The sequence below is a fragment of the Taudactylus pleione genome, unplaced genomic scaffold (genome assembly GCF_031769625.1).
Source record: "Taudactylus pleione unplaced genomic scaffold, aTauple2 ptg000381l, whole genome shotgun sequence".
Classification (NCBI taxonomy): domain Eukaryota; kingdom Metazoa; phylum Chordata; class Amphibia; order Anura; family Myobatrachidae; genus Taudactylus; species Taudactylus pleione.
The window spans coordinates 3,173,186-3,185,730 of record NW_028284782.1 but is presented as its reverse complement, the minus strand read 5'-3'; the positions used below and the strand labels follow the sequence as shown (position 1 = coordinate 3,185,730).

General features: G+C 45.1%; 1 protein-coding gene across 1 annotated transcript in view; it reads right to left on the bottom strand.

Moving 5' to 3' along the window:
* Nucleotides 1-349: 349 nt before the first annotated feature.
* Nucleotides 350-12,545, bottom strand: part of GCNA (germ cell nuclear acidic peptidase) — an 82,400-nt gene continuing 70,204 nt past the window's right edge. Inside the window, exons 11-12 of the mRNA XM_088445485.1 lie at nt 8,744-8,948; nt 350-1,175 (exon numbers count right to left, since the gene is read on the bottom strand). Coding sequence (XP_088301611.1) covers nt 929-1,175; nt 8,744-8,948 — 452 coding nt within the window. The 3' untranslated portion in view covers nt 350-928. The remainder of the gene's footprint in view (nt 1,176-8,743; nt 8,949-12,545) is intronic.

The following is a 12,545-nucleotide window of genomic DNA, read 5'->3' as shown; positions in this document are numbered from 1 at the left end:
TGCGCAAATCTAGAACAATTTTTTTGTGTATTTACACTGCAATAAGATGTTAACCAGTAAAAGGGCTTCACAGAATGATGTAAGCAAATGGACCAGTTTACACACACAGTCATATCTGCAGAAAACTTCAGAATGGAAGTGAATACTTGTCAATCAACGCTTGGTAAAATAGAATGATGGTCTATGTGAGCGCAGGCTAAAGCTGTGTGTCAATAGTGTACTTTCATATGTGTAAAGGTCAAATGACCCAAGCTTGAACAAGCATTGCTTTTCCAATTCCAGTATACATAGCCTAAAAGTTATTTAATACACAATGTTTTTATTATAAAAAATAAAGCAAAAACAGGCATAGAAATAGAAAAACAGACAATTGAAAACATGAACACAATAGAATCACAGCTTTTAAAGAAAATATGGTGTTAAATTAAAGAAAGTTGCAACGGCTTTATAATCATAAATTACATTCATCTAACATTTCCACAGTCACAAGGATACAAATGTTTAGATTAGTCTAAACATGCCGACCAGCACTTTCACAGTGATATAACAGAAGTCCTAGTATCACATTACACAGTACTACCTACCGCATGCATCAGTCACATTGTGCCCTGCAGCTTATTATTAGGCTAATGGCGCTAACTACACTATTAATACCCTGGAACGATGTGTCGGTCATATACAGAAATGACATTGCTGGCTTTTGTCTTCATTTGTTTCCCCTTATTCAGACCAATGATAACAAGGGGACCAAATAAAGTAACAACAGGTATAACCTTGACTAGAAATAGAATACAAACCTATCTGCAGGAATTTCTGCTGCAACCTTTGATGACAAGAAATGGATTGAAAAATACTATTGCTAATTTTGTAAAAGAGAATCTTTCAGTTGTAGATGTACATTTGTCATCCGTAACATTTTCCAACCAAATTAACTTGAAATTTTCGTCTTGGTAGAAAAATCAGCACTAAGTTTCCGCATGACCTCTGCATGGCTCATGCCAATCATTTCTTTCTTTGTAGACCCGTAATTGTCTTTGACAAATTTGGCGAAAGGAGTGATGCGATTACAGGAGGGAGATCCATCCTTCCCAGTGGTTGCCAGCAAGGTCAGTTTTCCCTGACACAAGGCGCAGACAAATCTCTCTGTATCCAACGACTTTGAGTGTCGTCCGATTCTAAAGGGCGAGAGAAATACCAATTACATCTAATAAATACTATTGTAATGAAAGAACAGACCACAAGCTCCATATAACCTATAAATGCTGACAAATATTTTCCCCCCACTTAGATGTGTCCTCATATCTTCCCAATTTTACAGCTTTTTCCACAATTCATTCACAAATAGTATACCATACTAGGTACTTAGGATTAGCTCTCTGTCACAAAGGAAATGGTATAGTCACAGATGAAGCTTAATGATGCACGGCGCAGGTTGCCGGTATCAGACCTGTCTTTTTACGCCTTACGCAGACTGCATACTTTTCCTCAACTTTGATACATTTTTCTCGATTGTGATCATTTCCTCAATTCTACATCTTTAGGGTTTTTGAGCGGCTAAGTAGCAAAGTCCATGGAGCGCTATAAACAGGCTATTTGTTGCGATTTGAGAATAGATGTATGTGGACACAGTTGTACTGTAGGTTAATTAGGCCTCTCTTATGGCAGAAGAACAAGCTTGACTGAATGTGACACCATATACAGGTTATACAATATTTCCCAATACAGGCAAGTGGTGGCGCCTGTTTTAATAACAGAGAAAAAAAAAACAACAAACGATAGAAATAAGCAGAAATGTGCCACAGGGAGATAATTATTGGACAGCTAATCTTAGCCCATGTTTATTCTGTCGCAAGGTTATACAACGCCGTAATTCCCTGCATAGTATTGCCACCTAATACGCTAGCTTCCTTTTGTTTTCACAATCAGTAGGGTCTTATGTACTGAAAAGAAACAACAAGAGATATGGTAAGAACTTACCTTTGTTATCTCTGTTTCTACGAAGTCCATAGGGTCCACAGGGTTGACCTTGGGGTATAGGTTGGGAACCAAATCCGGGCACCACGCAGTTAAAGCTTTTAGCTCCCAGGATGCACTTGGGTCCACTCTCCACTCTCCCACCCCCAAACCAGAGGCACCTCAGTTTGTAAGTAGCCAAAGGCTGGAGGAGGAGAGAAAAAAAAAAAAAGAGAAAACTGGAGCACTCAACCATACTCACAGAAATGGGAGACGGAAAACCGGTGACCAACCACACAGCCCATATGAAGCCAGGTGCGTCAGGGCGGGCGCCCTGTGGACCCTATGGACTTCGTAGAAACAGAGATAACAAAGGTAAGTTCTTACCATCTCTCTTGTTTTCTACTTCAGGGTCCATAGGGGGTCCACAGGGTTGACCTTGGGGATGTCCCAAAGCAGTTCAACCAAGGGTGGGGACGCTCCTGTGCTGAGGAGAATCAGTCGCCAAAAAGGAAGCATCCTGAGAGGCAAAGGAAACCAATGCCTAGAACCTTAAAAAGGTGTGGACAGAAGACCACGTGGTCACCTAGTAAGGCAAAACAGCCGAGGCGCAACAGCGAGCCGCCCACGAGGGTTACATGGCCCGAGAAAAAACAAGCCTCAACGACAGAAAGGCCTACCCATGGGTAGGCCCGTGCGGAAGACATACGAGGCCATCCAGCCAACATTTGATTATAGGCCGGCCATCCTTTCCTGTGAAAACCAGAAACCGCAGACCACCAATAAGGAGTCCGATTTCCGTAAGGAACTTGAACGGATCACAAATCCAAAGAGGCCGGACCACAGTCAATGAGGCCACACCAGCCGAGAGGACTGGGGACTGAATGGCCGTACCATAAGTTCCAGAATAATATGGAACCTAAAAACCACTTTAAGAAGAAACATAGGGCGAGAGCAACTCACACCCTGACATGATGCCCTCCAGAAGAGGGAGCCACATGAGAACGCTCCCAATTCAGACACTCTCCTGGTTGATATAAACACCCTGAGAGAAAGAGAGCGCCTAAACAATAGACCATGTAATGGCTCTCACAACCAGCGGTTCCATTGACTGTCCCCTGAGGGATGAAGAACCACTACTAACTCCCAAGGAGTCCCTAGGGAGGACAAATGGAGGCATAATCCAGAAAACACCGAAGGATCGTATCGACAGGTACAATACCATAAGAATTATGGCTGCCACAGTTTGTGGTAGGTCCCAGCAAAAGCTGATCTATGTGCTCTAATCATTCCAACGATGACCAAGCCAGGGAAGCCGTAAGACCACTGTAGGGACGCAGTCAAAGACAAACGACCCAGGTCCAAGGCAAAACCAAGGACCCTGAGACAACAGGTCCGGGCAGTGAAGCATCAGGAATGGAGTATCGATGGAGAGACTCCGAAAATCCAAGTACCCCTGACATCTGGGGCAATCAGGAGCCACCAGCAGGAAAGCATCTCCATCTCGATTGAAACACTTCCCTCGAGGAAGAAGGGAGACCTGAGAACACCGGTACGCAAAGTGGAAGGACCACTTCACCGACAAAGAGTCACTGTAGGTTGCTTCAGAATACCCAGAGCTGGACTGTAACACCATAGTGTGATAAAGTCAGAAGGCCATGAGGGTCACCTCAGGGGGGCCCCCCTGCTCACCAGGAGATGAAACCTCTCTTGGGGAAGAGACTAGTCCCCGGGATGCACGTCGTGACGGCTGAGGACTAACGCTTCCCAATGGAGAGCTCCTGAAATGAACGCTGCCGAGATGGTCTAGAGGAGACCCTCGGACTATGTCCGAATGTGTGACATACCTGTAATTGCCACCCAACGAAATGTTGCTAAAAAGGAAGCCACTGTCCTGACCCTGTCGGACTGAACCTTTTCAGGTTCACCGGGAAACAAGAGTTATGCCAGAGTGAAGGACCAAGACAGGCTAAAGTTCCAACAAGTTAATTGACAGGGTGGAATCGACAGATGTCCAACTGCACTGAAATGGATGCGAACCAGACACTGTCCATAGCAAAGAATACCCTGGACGAGATGGCCATAGCCACCCAGAAAGGGACAGACTTGCCTCCGGAGAGAGCATCATCGTTTGAACAGTGATCAGACAGAAAAAAAAAAACTCGTTCGATCTAGAGATAAGCCAATTATGGAAAGGCCTGGAATGGAACTGAGCCCATTCCACCCTTCCAAAGGCAGACACTGAATATTTGACCATGCATCCCGGAGTGTAAAGACATATGTCGACTGCGTAGACATCCATGTACTCCTAATGGAAAAGTGGAGATTCAGTCTTACGCCAGAAGAACTCTCAGATTCTGAGAATCCAGCAGGGCTCCTTGATGAAGAATACCCAGAAAGGGATGCAGGGAGGACTTTTTCCCCGTTGATTAAACGTCTGCACCCTGAAGAAGCCACGGTCATCCTGACCTTGCTGTAAAGTACCCCGGTGATCCTGCTAAGAGCAGGAGGCCGTCCAGGTACAGGAGCATTGGGATATACTGAACAGGAGAACTGTCAGAAAATCCAAAACGCTGGTAAACCCCTGTGGGGCTGAGGACAGTCCCAACAGGCAGAGCCCGAAAAATTGTAAGTGTTGCTGTGATACAGCAAACCTCAGTCCATGCTGAGGAAAGGTCTCTGTGAGTACCCGTAGGCATGCGTCCTGTATATCCAGTAATACCTTAAAGTCCCCAGGTTCCAAACATAGTATGATGGAGCATAGGGATTGCCTCCTGAGCCCAGGTAGGAACTGGTTCAGGGAATTGAGACAGAGAATAGGCCAAAAAGGACCATTCAGCCACCGCACCAGAAAGAAAGTAGACTAGTCCCTCGCTGAGAAAGTGGGGATGGCCTAATTACCGCAACAACTGTATAGCTTTCTGGATTTGTAAGGCCCTGTTCGGGTCTGAATAAGGGCCCGCGTACCATCACATGTAAAGAGGCCGCCTGAGCAAAGAGGATCTTGGGTAGGTGGGTACGCCCTGTACCCTCCTACCCACGGCAACTTGACACTAGTACCGGGCGAACTGAGAAAATCGCTATCTCCCAGTGGTAGGCCTGTCTCGTCAGGCTGAAGATATATCCGTAGGTTCAGAAGCAGGATCGGCTGGCAGTCCAGGCCTGCTCGGTACTGGATATGTCGGCCCTTGTAGAGGCCGACAGTCTATGAAGAAACAGACCTTTAGGCTGACCCAGAGGACAAAAAGACTTAACAGACTAATGGAGCGTACACACGGTCAGATTTGTCAGACTTGTCAGATTTGTCAGATGAACGACTGAACGACTAAACGATTTGAACGATTTGACCAAAGTTTTGAACGATTTGAACGATTGAACGATTTTTGACTGCATTACAATGAATGGAATCGTCCAAGTCTGACTGCAAACCCATCAGATGTCAGATATCGTTATCTGACAAACGGGAACGCGCATCGTTGATCGTCCATCGTTCAGGCATGTCAGATATGAACGATTTTCCTTCAGATATGAACGACTGAACGATTTTTAAATCGTTATCGTCCATATCTGAAGAAAAAATCTGATCGTGTGTATGCACCATTAGTCTGAGGCCTTGTAGTGGGCATAGCTGAAGGCGGTAAACTTGTCGTTAGTAATATGCCAATGTTACTACAATCTTGTCAAGGTCAGGACCAAACAAGATCTACCCTATAGATGGTATCTGCACCTCTGCATTCCCAGAGCGCAGCCATAGGGTATTATGGATGATACAGTCGCAGCCGGAACTCTGAAAGTTAGGAGACTGGTACCCAATATAGGCATTTCCACCTATGACAACTGCATATATTACATGAGCGACCAAATACATTTGAACCCCAGACGTGTTGGAGGGGCAAAAAAAACAACCATTACAAATGCAACAGCTCAGTATGCAATAGTATTAACCAACCATGCTATAGCCATGGTAGGATGGGTAACAACCCCTGAAAGTGAGTATACTGATTTCAGGCAGAGTTACCACCTACGGATCCGAAGAATCCGACCACGCAGGAATGGGAGGCGTAGTAACGTCTGTAATGAGACGAGTAACACGCCCATCCACCCCAGGAGGGTCTCGTGATGACCCTCAGGGAATTTGGGACAGGAGGCCAGACACTGTTGTAATACCTCGTATCTGGCAACAGCCAGAGTGCCGCCATGCGATCCACCCGCTAGTCAGCAACAGGGAACCTGGAGGCACGTAAGACTGAGGGTGTATGATACAGGTGCAGGTCAACATTCACTCTAACCAGAATGGACCTGCTACCAGCCCTAAAGCAGGGATAATAATACCTGAAATAGGCTTCCCCCCGTGTAAGAGGGAGAGAGCCCAAAACAGTATCCAGTTCACGGCAAACTACGCCACTTTGCATTTCGCAGAAAACGACAACCACCCAGGGTGGCTGTGGTAATCCCTGCAAGGGGAATGACAGACTATTGTGGCACCAGGGGGAATTCATATACTGCGAAAAACCCCTGCAGGGAGCGGTAGTCTGGCTCACAGGGGAAGAGTGCAAGAAACTGCAAGATACCCTGAGATGAAAAGGGCAGTATGGTGAAGTAACCCCAAGTGAGGTACAACAATGGGGCCCGCCGGTGATCCGCAATTGAGAGGATCCCGAGAAAACAAACCGCCCAAGGGGGTCGTGAAAGGGGCCGGCACCAGATAACGCCACATACAGAACCCTTTGAGTCAAATCCTCCGCACTAACACCTGCAGCACATGACTTGCAGGATAGTAAAAATGGGTGCAGTATAACGCTCTCTCTCCTGGTCAGACATATCTGACCAAGCTTGGCGGAAATATCAAGCAGCGCTATACTAGTCCTGACTGATGCCAAAATTAGCCGCAGGGACCCATTTTCAGTGTATGCAACACACAGTTCCATCTAAAATATGGCAACGTGCAGAACGCAACAGTATGTGACAAACCTCACAAATATTAACAAGTATATAAATGTGAGGTCTCAGAACCACCCTAAGTACAGCTGTATTAGGGCAGATAAAGAAAAGGGATAGATATATACACTGACAGGTGAGAGAATAAAGTACAGACAGTCAGCACTAGCATAAGTCACATACCATGCAGATATATACATAAACATGTCATATAATATACTGCAGTATGTCACTGCATTCAACTGCCCAGACTCTGACCTGATGGTAAGGTACGCAGGGGGACTGGACTCACTGCCATCTCCGGAGCTCTGCTGCTGCACATAGAAAATGGCCGCCTGGAGACCTCAGAAGAAGCGTGGCTCGCGGAGGAAGCAGCTCAACGACGCCAGACTATAATACTGAAAGGCGCGCTGAGCTGGGGGGAGGAGCCGCTGTAACAGGGAAGGCTTGCTCCCCTGGCCGGCTATTAACCCCCGGGACGCCGGCTCCCTGCGCCGTTCGTTAAGTCCCTGGTGGTCTAGTGGACACACGGGGTGTGGGGGGCCCGCAGCCACTGCCGCCGCCTCCGGTCTTCCCCAGAGACCAGAGGCACAGGACTGCATTTGAAATGCGCGGATCACCGCTTGCGGTGATCCGCGACCTTACCTGCTCCCCGTGGATCCGGCAGCAGTCCTGGGCGCCCACAGAGTCCGGCTGGTACAGACTCTGGGGTCCCGCTGTGATCCCCAGATCTGTACTGGCGTCTCAGCGCCAGCGGGGTGACGGAGCGGCAGCTTAGACGTCCTATGGACAGTCCGACGCTGCCGCTCTGAAGAGTCCAAAGTTGAAAAAAAAAAAAACAACTTTGTCCCTAAAATAAAAATAAAATAAGCTTAGGGGCTGCTAATCAGCTCCCCCTGCGCTAACGGTGACCCGACTCTGGCCGGGCACCAACTTAAACGGAGGTGCTTCTGGCTTGGGTGTGGGGTTATAGGGAGAGTGGACCCAAGTGCATCCTGGGAGCTAACAGCTTTAACTGCGTGGTGCCCGGATTTGGTTCCCAACCTATACCCCAAGGTCAACCCTGTGGACCCCCTACGGACCCTGAAGTAGAAACATAAGTACATTAAAATGATTCTTAAAAACTAGAATTCTCCATCATTAAAAATAAAACAAAATCGAATCAGCAGATCTCTATTAAATCACGATTTGTAATCCATACGGTCACTAGACACCGATAAAGACTACAAATGTGTCCTTCTACATCTAGCCTCCTTGCACGTTAAACAGCCATTTTAGTCGTGCCATGCTGTGGGCCTTTTCATGTTACTTTTTACCTTCAAAATCATGTTATTCGCACATTGATGCAAATAGGTAGCACAAGTGGCTTCTGTTGATTAAAATGATATGCAGCATGCCTATGTTCTGTGTGTGGGTGTATCTGTATGTGAAATGCTACGCTACAGTATCAGAGGCTGTAACACTGTACCGTAGCGTTTCACATGCAGATACACCCGCAGTTGCACACAGAATATAGGCATGCCGCATATCATTTTAATGCATCCTATTCACATCGCTGTGTTAAGACGTTTTTGAAGGTAAATTGTCACATGAATAGATGCTCGTCGCTAGAGAGTCACACGGAGCTCCTGCGTTATGTGTAGCGCACGTAGGATAGATGTATGTCGACACATCTGTATATAAATATAAAACGGAAACTGCATAGATGCCACGATTAAATGCTAGAAATACAAATGCAATGCATCTGCTGTTACAGTATACTGGTAATCTGCTCCACACACATTTGGCAAATGCTCATAAAAGGTCTGGTCTTGGAAAATGCTTTAGTAAAAATAGTAAAGATGCTATTTACGTGTTTTTGCAGCGGGAGCATTGATAGGTGAACTTGTAATTGATCTCATAAGTGTGACATCGGGTAACCATTGGTAACTCAGGGTGGAGAAGTGTTGCCTTTCGTGCATAAAATCTCCAGTACTGGCCATGTCCATCTCTTACGCCATTGATAAGCCATGTGGCAGCATGACAAATTTCATGGATTAAGGTATCTCGAAGACGATCTAAAAAAAATTAGGAAAACATGATTTTTAATTTTGGATCAATATCAATGAGAACCTTCTCATTGTACAATCACAGCTCTAAATCATCAGAGGCTTCTTTACATGTAACATAATTAGAATATTTTTCTAACATCCACTGAAGGACACTGAAATCATATAGGTATACAGGTGTACACAGTAGCTTGGGCACTTTAAGAAAATTGTAATGAAGACCAATATTTCCCTTTTATATTCCCTAGCCAGGAACAAGTCTGATATTTCGAATTGCCTCAGTAGCTAGCAGTTTTGTGCTGACTAGGATGGCATTATTACTTTAGATTTGTTTATTTGCTTTTGAATTCAACATATACATTTATCAGGTTCTGTATTTTATGTATCCAACTGGTGCTGTTGTCGCAGTGGCTGACAGGAAGCTTAGCACACACTATAGGGTCAATCCAATTAGCCGCGATGATCTTGCAGGTGCAAGTCATCGCGGCAATGCCAGCACTTTACGGCATAGGGCTCCGAGCAAAATTAAGAGCATTCGGGCTCTGACCAGGCCGCGAGGTGATGGTCCTCTGCTGGATGTTAACGCCGCTGCAACGGCATCTCGCACCCTTCGCATTTAATTGGATTAACCCCTATGTGCTAGAGGAAGACACCTCCTACAATTATACATTACTGCCTTTTGTTTTTTGGTTCCCTTGTTATCATTGGTCTGCATAATGACGAGGAAACACACAAAGTAATAAAAATATTACTTTGACTATAAACGAGTCATTTATCTTGAGGCTTTTCTTTTGCTAATCCTGCCATGACAGTCAACAACTACCAAACATGAATCACCAGTAAAAGCATACATTTGCAAGCATACTTATGGCATGCAATCTTTTGGTAGAGCCTTGTCAGCAGTTCTGGCTTCCGCAGTAACTCCACCGATATTCCAATTGCACCACAGTGCACCAGGCAGCTAGGTCCCTGCATATGCGGTGATTTGGAGACCTATAGGGTTCTGCATTGGTTGGGTATGGTCGTGCCATACCCAAATTAGTGTCTATGGACTTGATTAAGAGCAGCAGCTCCCTCCTGGTAAAACTTGCTGCCCTCATTTCTGTGAATAAAGTTTACCAACAATCTTAATCTGATTGGCTGACGCAACCATGGAACACTAAAGCTGCGTACACACTAGACAATATGCCTAGTGTGTACCCGCTATGTCATAACTATGCGCACTCCCGCGTGTCGTCACCCACAACCTCCGTCGGCTCTGCATGCAGGTCCAAGGGGCAATATCGTTAGCTATGCTGCCGAATGAGCATGGCCCCTGCAGTCACCCCCGCCGGTGACTAGGTCGGGCACACTAGACATTGCCTAGTGTGTATCGGCCTTAAATGGTTACTGCGTTAGCCAGTGCACATGCACTATGTGAAAAGTATGCTGCTGTAACACAACAAATACACCTTTATATAAAGGCTTGTTAATATGCTGCACATTCCCATAATAGAAAATGACTATGGGAAGGTTTCACTATATACATCTGTATCACACTGCACAAAGATAGATGGATATGTAACAAAGTTAATCAGAAAATATATTACATCCTAGTTATTACCCATCTTCCTGCTGTCACTGATTTGATAGTTCTATTCTAACAGCACCTTATATTCACTTATAGGTGAAATGGGGGTTTGATACAGAGTTATAATCTTTAGCTGCTCTAAAACGCTTTGTGATGAGAGTGTAAGATCATGTGCACTTAAATAACTGCTTTTTAGAATTGAATCGTGTATTAGATTTTATGTCAGATAACCAGTAGTAATATTTAGCTCTTTCACAGCAAATAGATCATTTGATACACATATGAACGCTGGAAACTATTCGTTTTCCACATATGCTCCTGTTGAACTGTAATCAATACCTCTAATCAGCAGTGTTGGAGAGCAGATGTCTGAGCCACCCTGTACCACCCCCAAACACGTGACGTCATACCAAGGGGGCTGCCCAGCACTGCGTCCACTCCCAGGGCCCTGTGTGACGGTTCTGCTCGCACACACCTAGTTACAGCCCTGCTATTCAGCCACTAGTCTCTCTCAAGCCGCATATCCACTAGCCACAGGTTCTCAAACTCGGTCCTCAGGACCCCACACGGTGCATATTTTCCATGTCTCCTCACAATCACAAGTTAAATAATTAGCTTCACCTGTGTATCTTTCAACATGTGTCAGTGAGTAATGAATACACCTATGCACCTGCTGGGTGACCTGCAAAACGTGACCTGTGTGGGGTCCTGAGGACCGAGTTGGAGAGCCACTGCACTAGGCGATGGGGTAACGTACGATTACAACACTGTAATCGTATCATCGTTCCCCATCCCCTGCAGTGCCTACACTGAACGATTAGTCGTTCAGTGCTGGCACCCTCCCTCATCCCCGAACATGGTCAACCTGACGTTATCGGCAGATTGACCAGCATGTTCGAGCGATGATTGTCAGAAACGGGCAGCGAGAGCACGCAACGCTGGTCGTTTCCGACATTATAGTGCACGATTAATGAGCGATTGCACGATTACGATGTCGTAATGACCTCATTAATATCGCCTAGTGGATGTGCGCCATTACTGATTTCCAGGAACCACCAAGGATTTAGTGTACCATTTCCTTTGCCAGAGCAAAACAAGATCATATTCTTCACCCAGACAGCAGACGCGTTACCATCCAGTTGGAACTTGAATCCAGCGTGCTGGGGGAACATCATCAGCCTGAAGGCTCCAGCGTATTACTGCATACCACTAGAGGATAGACCACTGCGATCATTACTCTTTAACAACTTACTGTATAAACAAACGGAAGTGTAATATCAATTTCTAATTTGTATTGCAGCATTAAGAGGTAAACTCATTCTATTTACATCATTTCCAGAGCACTCCGCTTAATGTATGGCCTCAATAGCATGTGGATTCGGATGTGGTTAGACCCTGAACAGAAACATTTGTTGCTATACTAACAATTTATGCAATTTTAGATTTACCTGTGCTCCAACTGGAGACTTTTTTTTGACTTAATATACTATTTTATTATTGTTCTTGTATGTAAATAAACATTAGAATTTATTATTTGAGACCATATAGATTTTTGTATGGGATTTAATGCATTTTTGGCTTCAGATTGAGGGGCCTATTCATTAAACTTAAAAATTCTCTGGAGATAATTAGCTTTAGAACTCGCATGGAGTTCTAGCTAATTATAGGTGGAATTCATCATTCCACCTCACCATAAGTATCTATTCCGAAAAGCTGTCATTTTTGCGATGACAGCTTTTCGGGAAATAGATACTTTTCCCTGCCTACACTATCTTATCGCATCTGGAAACAGTGCTGCGCATGCGCCGTTACATCTGTAAAACCAGCGCATGCGCAGCACTGCCTACAGATGCGTTAAATATGAAATGTGCTTAATTCTTTGCTTCTTTATGATCCTATTATGTCACGTCTAAACAAATTTTGAGTATCCATAAATTCCTCGTTGATCGAGAGAACATTGAAAGTAAGCATATATATATTATCGCTGCCACACTGATAAATATACATTTGGGCATGAGTTTTTCATGTATATATGT